General features: G+C 42.7%; 2 protein-coding genes across 13 annotated transcripts in view; one reads left to right on the top strand and one right to left on the bottom strand.

The window, feature by feature from the left end:
- Window positions 1-7: 7 nt before the first annotated feature.
- taf11 (TAF11 RNA polymerase II, TATA box binding protein (TBP)-associated factor) lies at window positions 8-2,166 on the bottom strand. The gene is made up of 6 exons (XM_069140427.1): window positions 1,933-2,166; window positions 1,516-1,735; window positions 964-1,094; window positions 774-861; window positions 588-684; window positions 8-452 (listed from the first exon to the last, which is right to left on the bottom strand). Exons 2-6 carry the CDS (start codon window positions 1,690-1,692, stop codon window positions 322-324), a joined length of 624 nt encoding a protein of 207 aa, XP_068996528.1. The 5' UTR covers window positions 1,693-1,735; window positions 1,933-2,166; the 3' UTR covers window positions 8-321.
- Window positions 2,167-2,875: 709 nt separating this feature from the next.
- Window positions 2,876-8,226, top strand: part of LOC138193513 (ankyrin repeat and SAM domain-containing protein 1A) — a 63,438-nt gene continuing 58,087 nt past the window's right edge. For 10 of the 12 annotated variants that reach the window (XR_011177873.1, XM_069141619.1, XM_069141621.1 and 7 more), the window contains exon 1: window positions 2,876-3,486. Coding sequence is in view for 10 of the 12 variants with exons in the window: in XM_069141619.1 (XP_068997720.1) it covers window positions 3,317-3,486 (170 nt within the window). In the remaining 2 variants the exon portion in view is untranslated. The remainder of the gene's footprint in view (window positions 3,487-8,226) is intronic. The other 2 variants (XR_011177872.1, XM_069141622.1) reach the window with 1 other exon arrangement.

Genomic DNA, 8,226 nt, shown 5'->3' with positions numbered 1-8,226 from the left:
ATCAAGGTACAAGAACACATTTAATATTTGAGTATAACACCTGTTGTATTTACAACCACGATACATGAACATGACTTCACACCAGTCAAACTGTGTTTCTTCAAGTAGTTACTTTGACAGTTCGGGGTGATTGGCAGCACTATTTCTCAGCTTTATTTACAGCTCTGCAGATAATTCAGTCAGTTAGTAGACAGTAGTCACTGTCCTTGGCTGCAGTATGGGTACAGTAAGTGGGTAAGTTTTCCATGTGTGATGCGCCACTTTTTTTCTTTTTAATAAAAACACCAGCATCATCCTGATACAGTCTGAAACACAGGAGCCTCAGTGAAAGAGAATGTTCTTGAATTTGGTGTTTGGTATCTGGTCTTTGCTCTTCAACCTCCTCACTGCTTCCCTCATATGTTTGGGCTGAAGCGGCGGCGTGTCTCCCCACTTCTCACAAACATCCAACGCTGTAAGTGCAAAGAAACTATTTCACTACACAACACTTAAAATTCTAACTGCAGAGAAAAGAGATCAATTAAATGACCTGTATGTTTCAATTCACGCAGTCTGGATTGTTTCTGGTTTGGAAATCCTCCACTTACCTTCTTCTACAATTTCCCCAGCAAAAACTTTGGAAATACCAGACATTGCAATGACCACGTTCTGGGACACTGATGATCCCGTTATGGACTGGATCAGCTAGAATATTTTGAAGAAAATATGTCAGACCAATAGAATCGTATAAGTAATTAAAAAAATAAAAAAATACATTATTTTGAACTGCTTACCCTCTTTATGGCAGCCTTGGGAAAGGCAGAACGTCTGTACATCTCATAGCGATTTAGCTGCTCTTCAGAAAAGGATGACACCAAAACCCTACAACGCAGCAAGCACAGGGATGAGAAGGAAGCAGGACGAGACTTTGACAAATGATCACAAGATTCAGAAAGACGTTCCGTGAGGTTAAAAATGTCTTACTGCATCTTTTGTATTTCATCCTCGTCAACCTTGTGCCGCTTCTCCTTTTTCTTCTCCGGTTCCACCTTCAGTCTTTTGGCGAGAGACTGGCCAGAGGTTCCTTCTTCCTCCTCATCTCCTGCTGCTGGTTCCTTCACAGTGGAAAACCAAATCGTTTAGTGCTGCGACAAATTCTCACTTTTTCTTTCCAATTATAATTTTTTATTCGAGTCCTTGTGAATCTGCTTGTTTTTAAGATGGCTAAACAGGATATGAAATATATGGTTTTGCAAATAAAAGTGTGTTTATCTATTTGACAATGTTTCTTATGTCAAACCTTTTTAACACATATTGGAATTTTTTTTTTTTTAACCAAAATCCATCGTCACAAGTATCAAAAAGTACAAAGAGCCCCCTGCTGCTGTAGTCAGGGATGTAAACAAAGCGTGATAATTTCGTAATAACTTAAGAAAACTCTCATGGTCCATTTGTGCTTTGTTATGGACGCCAATCAATTTTTTTTTTCTTCTGGTGGGAAAAAAAAAAAAAAGGAAATGAAGACCCGGTTCTCACATGTTTAACCTCCTGTTTCGACGGATCCTGCGAGGACGACGCTTTGTTTTCATCGGTAGGTTTTTCCGCGGCAGCTACATTTTCACCTCCCTCTGATTTAGGATAGGGTAGAAGAGGATGCTCGGAAGATATCCTCTGCGGTGTGACTTCGGCTTTAATCCGTGCAGGGTCGGCCATGATCGCTCGATCCCTCCCAAACACTTGAGAGCAACTTCACAATCTGCAAACAACAATGAGGCAGTTGACGTACGACTCGTGGCACAAGCTGCACATTTAATTTGCATCAGCTGCCGGAAAGCCCTCGGCGAAAAAAAAAAAAAAAAAAAGTCACAGGTTTTAGTTTATAGTAACTTTAGGGGGGGGGGGGGGGGGGAGAGTGGATATAAAAAAAAAAATGGGAATACAACATGCGCGTACCTTCTCCGCAGATAGGCCTCAACAGAGCAGCGGTAACAGCCAAGCCGACGTTGTATGGTAACTTACGGCAGCTAAACTAACACGTGACGGTTTTATATTATTTAACTTAGTACAAACAAACAAACAAAAAAAAAACTACTATAAACGCTTTAACCGTGAATAAATATCGGCAAATACTTAACGCAAGAGGGCTGATAGTATCAACAAACTCGGCGCCGCGACGCAGCGCAAATACGTATTTCCGTTTCCGTTTTGTACAAACTTTATTAACACGTCTAGCGGTGAAGTTATACAGTGCCACAAGTCGGTGACAAACAAGACTTTTTTTTTTTTTTTTTTTTTTTTAATGTGCGTGTTTCGCTTAAACTAGTATAAATCTTTTTTTTCTTCTTCTTCTTTTTTTTTTTTTTTTTTTTTTTTTTACTGTATTGGCCCGATTTAACTCTTAAAAGTACAAGTCACAGACCGTGTTATTACAGCCGGTTTAAACCCCAGTGGTACAACCATTCCCACGGTTCACAGCCCGTCCTGCTATTACCGGATTAAAAAAAAAAAACCATGCCGTGAAACGTTTTTGTTCACACCCATGAATTTGGCAGCAATTTTGACTTTATTTGCAGGCACAAAGTCCAATAAACACAAATGTTGTAATTGTTGTCAATCTCAGCTCGATCAAAGTTGCTAAATTGATGTGTAATATTGAATGCATATTGTTCAATTGAATTGTTTTCCTGATTTTTTTATTTATTTTTTAACTCTACACAAGTGCGTGATAACACTCAGTAAATCTTTAAAGGTTTTGGGAATTTTTTTTTTTCTGTGGAATAGACATTTCAAAACACTGGATGGGTATAAATCCAGCCTCTACCCACTTTTTTTTTTTTATTTTTATTTTTTTTATTTCTTATACACAATCTATCCCGGGCACCATCTTGCTTATGCACATCCAGCTCGTGTTTTACGCAGACAGGGCGTCAGTGTTGGGGTTGTATGTATGTGTACGTGTGTGTGTGTGTGTGTGTCTTTCTGAAGGGTTTCGGATTGGAGATGCAGAAAGAAAGGGCAGTTTCGAGGAAGTGACGGACGACGCTCAGGGGACTGGTCAGAGGAAGTTTGCTCGATGCTGGTGCCGTGCCGCTGAACCAAACTTCCCCCCCCCCCCCTCCACCCTTGTGCTCCAGCAGCACCGTGGATCGGGACGGACGGATCCAGCGGCGGAGGGAGCTTTTGTCTCGTAGCACTGAGGAGTAACTTGAGGTTGGGAGAAAGGGGATCGCAGAGGAATTTCACTCCCACAACCAATCCCCTACTCCCCCCCTCTTCTCCTTCTCTTCCCCGCGCCTCCTCTTGATTTTTTTTTTTTTTTTTTTTTCTGGGATCCGCGATGGGGAAGGAGCAGGAGCTTCTGGAAGCGGCGCGCACGGGAAACCTGGCCGCCGTGGAGAAGCTTTTATCCGGGAAGCGACAATCCGCTGGCGGGTCGTCTGGTACCGGAGGAAGCGGCAACAGCGGCGGCCACGGCGCCTCCTCTCATCCGCTCTCCAGTCTGCTCAGGTAGGCTCCGGGAAAGCGAGGAGGAGGACGAAGACAGCCAGCGGCATTGTGCCTGTCAAAACATCTCTAATCATTTACTGTTACAGCATACTGTTTTAGATATGTGTGGCTCGTTCAACAGAGTCCTGTTTTTGATTGCCAAACAAACACAACCCAAACCAGTGCAGCGCAGTGGCATGCTTCTTTGTTAGCACACAGCTCTTGTGTTCCTGCCAGTTCTCCTGTAATCTGCATAAACGGCCTGCGAGGCAATTATGCAACTTAACTGCAACAAAACAACCCATGATCTCTTTAAACGCGGCCACAGATGTATTATTAATTGCTCGGTACAGTCTTGGACCTGAATACTTTCAACTGGTGGAGGTGGACTAGAAAGCCAGTTGTCAGAACCAGGATCTCATTTTTGAGAAACATTATTTTACTGTTTGGAAATCTTCTTGGGAATCTTTGGAAATCAGCTCTCAGTGTAAACCCCATGTGTTAGACAGTAATATCTATTTTTTTATCAGTGATCACAGGGGGAAGTCGTCAGTGAGGTAAACATTTGATGTGGTTTTTCACATTGATGAAATACCTTCTATAAAAGGTTAGAAAGGTTTAGCTGCTCTTTTGAAGCTTTTACTCATCGCAGGTGTTTCCTCTCCGGCTCACTGCTGCTTTATTAGTTGTGAGTTCTGAATTAAAGATAAAAAAAAAAAATTAAAAAAATCCAGCCACACTTACTCTACCATAGCTGTCATTCTTGCCCAGATGTTTGCTGTAGTGCGTCTGCGGTTGGGAGTGTTTGTCTTCAGAACAGGACTCGTATGTCCTAAAATGAAAGCTATTGATAAGGACTGTGATAATGGGATAATTGTCCATGGTGATTTAGGATTACATAAAATTCCTCACTGTATGGCAGCTATATTCCTCCTTTATAAAATATCAAGAGCAGCTTCTTCGAATGTGGCATCCGTTTTACTTTGGCAGATGCTGGTACTGGTAAATAAATAATAAGGTGGAACATAACAGATCTGATAAGTTCAGCGTTTCATTTTGCTCTGCAGATGTTATCTGAATTATAGGCTTACCACAACAGGTTTGTTGAGTCTCCCTCGGCTGAGACATATTGTTCTGGATCCATTAAATGTATTTTCATAAAGTACTATTAGATATTAAATCCTTGCAAGAAAGAAAAGACTAAGAGTGTCTGGAAAGAGCCAGTTTTTAATGCTCTGTGTCCGCCCGTGGATAAAGGAGGAATATAGCTGCCACACTTGTTAACATAAAACTCCCAGGCAGGCTTAAATCCATCACGTCAGAAGCCCACAAGTGGCCAATATCTGTACACTTATTTTGATGCTGAGCACATGCAGGTGAACGTCTGTCAGTCAAAACATGACGCTGCTCCTCTGGGAGCCTCAGCGCCAGCCACCTTCATCTGAGGGGAGGGAGTGTTAAGGCGAAGCTCGAGGTGATGCATCACTGTGTTACTTAGTGAAGACTGCACATTGTACTCAAGGTAATTACATTAAACCCTTCTAATCGGAAATCCAATTCAGAGATGTCATGCAGTCAAAGCTAACTCGGTCTCTGCCTCACTGATCTGTGGGCGGACTGTGGAGGCTATTGTGTCATCCGCTCCATCTTGAGCAATCGATGTTTGGTAACGACAGCTCGAGGGAAATTTATTGGTGAGACTTTTTAGGAAATTAATGAACTACTGTGTGTAGATGTAAAAAGCCTGTTGGCTGTGGACACCTGAGCTTATAGGACAGGCTCTCACGTACAGGAGTATTGGCCACAGGGCAGCATCGGGGGATTGTTGCTATTGTGTATGACATTTGATTTAGATTGTACAATCAAAATGTCAATATGTATGAGGGCATCACAGTGAGTTGCTCCAGTGGTAGGCTGCGGGTTTGTGTGTGTGTTTTCCGACACCGGAGCGTAGGCCTGTAATCCCGTCACAGGAGATTTGATCTAAGACGGTTTTCTTAAGTAAATTTGAGCTTGTGTGTGATCAACGTGTAGTCGACAGTGTTATTCACGCTCCCGCTGTATTCCCGACACATAAACTTCCACTCGCGTCATAAAACTTTAAACATGCAAGTGGTAGTTTTTTTCCGAGCGAGGAGTCATTTGATGACACTCGTTGTGTTTGTTGCCGTGTTGTGTTGTAACGGCATGATTTTGAGCTTTGTGGCTTGAATGTAGTCAATAATTCCTTCCTGTTTATTGCATTGTGTAATGCACAGGCTCTGCAGATGAATGATCTAACCTAATCAGCTTCATTACTCTTTGAAGGTGTGTGTGTGTGTTCCCACTAGATTTTTTTTGGCGTTCTTGCTGTGGAATTGGGTGCATGTTAAGACCTGCAGTGTTTTTGTAACCAGGCCATTGTACAGCTCTGCTCTGCGGAATGTCTTGCTTTCCCATGAGGCTGCATCCCAGCCGTTGCCACGGGATGAACACTGACCCCGGCCTGCTTGACACCACCGCCGCACCAAGCATTTGTTCCGTGGTGCTCCATTAACCCCAAAATGAGCCGGGCGGGGCTTCCCCCGAGTAGTAAGGTCACAGTGTAACCTTGATAGTACTGCAGCCCAGCGGTGGCTGCGGTTATGTTGATGTAGAAATAAGGGCACATTCGTGGTTTTTTTTTTTCCTGAACTTTTTTTTTTTTTTTTTTTTTTTTTTTTTTTTTTTTTTTTTTTTTTTAGGGTATACTAATACTACATATTGTAATTTTCACTAGGGGCCTCCCCCCACCCCCCCATGACCCGTTTTGATCCCATAAGCATACAGGAAAAGTTCGTCACTAGCACTTCCTGGCCCAGGTTGTCCAAACACAGGCAGCTGCTGCAGTGATGAGACCGGAGGTAAGACAAGTCCCTGGCAGGGAAAGTGCCTGCCCACTGAGGGGAAATTAACAGAGGAATGCTTGGAGTCCTGGACAGACGCTCTGAGAGCTTAGCCAGATGAGGGCTCGTCTCCCAGCTTCACAGCCGTGTCCTTTTGTCCCACTGACAAAGCAGAGAACGGTGCTTTTCATAATCATATTGGCCCCAAAAGACCATTCTGGGGCTTTTTTTTTTTTCTTTTTTTTTTTTACACTTTTAAGTTTTACAAAGAAAATTGAGCTGTCATTCGGATAGAATTGGACCACCTATTAAGAAGAGTTGGCTCATTTAGGCTGATGTTTCCCGTTGCCGTAGAATGAAACAAGTCGGGCTTTTCTCGAACGTTTGGAAATAAAGGTTGTTTCAAGCTACTTGCAAAGGTTTCCAATACATTTGCTGTTCAACATGTTTTTCTGTTTTTTTTTTTTTTAAGTGCCAGCAAGGAAAGCATTTCTATCAGTTTGATGACTTGGTTAGCATTTTAAGTGGCTTGGGCACAACTCCAGATCGTTCCATCCCATTACATCCACAATTTCTGGCTCATCCCGAGCAGCCCCATGCTGTCAGACTGGTGTCAGCGAGAGACTATCTGCCGCATGACAACTAGGCACATAGTGTCCCAACAAAAATTCCCTCTCGTCTCTCTTTTTATTAGGACCTGTGTGGACGGTTTGCAAACAAATGACAGGCTCACAGCGGGGTTCGGACACTCGCATTCTGCAGCTTTGTCTCGCATGCCGACTGTCTCACCGCCAGCAGGGTGTGCAGACAGACGGCGCTAAGCAGGCCGTTTCTACCGCTTTTACGCCACCGACAGGAGCCTCACATCATTCTGCAGTGAACTAAAAGCTGGTCAAATACCAAGCGTGGCAGTCACATTTAAGCATTTGTTGACCTCTGAACTGAAAGAAACTGTAACTGGTTCGACCCGGGAGGGAGCAGTGGTAGCTGGGAAATGTAACACCACAGTGTTAGCATTCCAGGAGCATCTGAGTTTGGGATACGTTATGTTTACGGCTTGTGTTTGTGTAGTCTGAGAAGGCAGAGAGAAAGGCACTTAGTAGTGATGAATTCCACCTGTGTGTGTGTGTGTGTGTGTGTGTGTGTGTGTGTGTGTGTGTGTGTGTGTGTGTGTGTGTGTGTGTGTGTGTGTGTGTGCGTGTGTGTGTGTGTGTGTGTGTGCGCAAAAACTGACAGTGTCCTTTCCAGCCAGTATGTAGTCCTCTTTATTTTAAACTAACGGTGCTCGGCTAAAAATAGATTTCATCCAAGTGGGTCAGAGTTTATTTTTGTTTAGTTTGTAGGGGAAAAGGTTGCTTTGAAGTTGCCTTAAATCGAAAATAAGGAAGAAAATCCGTAATGAAAACACCGATGACTATGATAAACCTTTAATATTGATTAACAATGAAGACACATGATTTTTTTTATTTAAATTTGTATTCATGTAAGGACGAGTATGTTGCACAAACCGGTGCCACGCACAGTGACATTTATAGCTTAAGCTCATTTCAATTGTCAGTCCACAGATGGCCTTTTATAATATATAAAACTCAACAACCGACATCACGTACACATGAAATTTTTACAAACTTAGCAATAAATATGCACATTCGAAACACAAAACTCAACAATAAAATAAATACACATTAGGATCACTTGGTTCTCTGTTTTTTAAGAAAACATGCTGATATGTACAATTTCCATTTGACTGTACTTCCCGTCTTAAATACAACAGAATGTTAACATGAAAAAGACTGCCTCACACACACACACACACACACACACACACACACACACACACACACACACACACACACACACACACACACACACACACACCCCCAACTGGTATATGTCC

Source organism: Embiotoca jacksoni, unplaced genomic scaffold (assembly GCF_022577435.1).
Source record: "Embiotoca jacksoni isolate LCO1_2020_lvr unplaced genomic scaffold, fEmbJac1.0.p SCAF_9, whole genome shotgun sequence".
Classification (NCBI taxonomy): Eukaryota; Metazoa; Chordata; class Actinopteri; family Embiotocidae; genus Embiotoca; species Embiotoca jacksoni.
The sequence above is the reverse complement of the archived record's forward strand: the minus strand, read 5'-3'. Positions and strand labels throughout refer to the sequence as shown.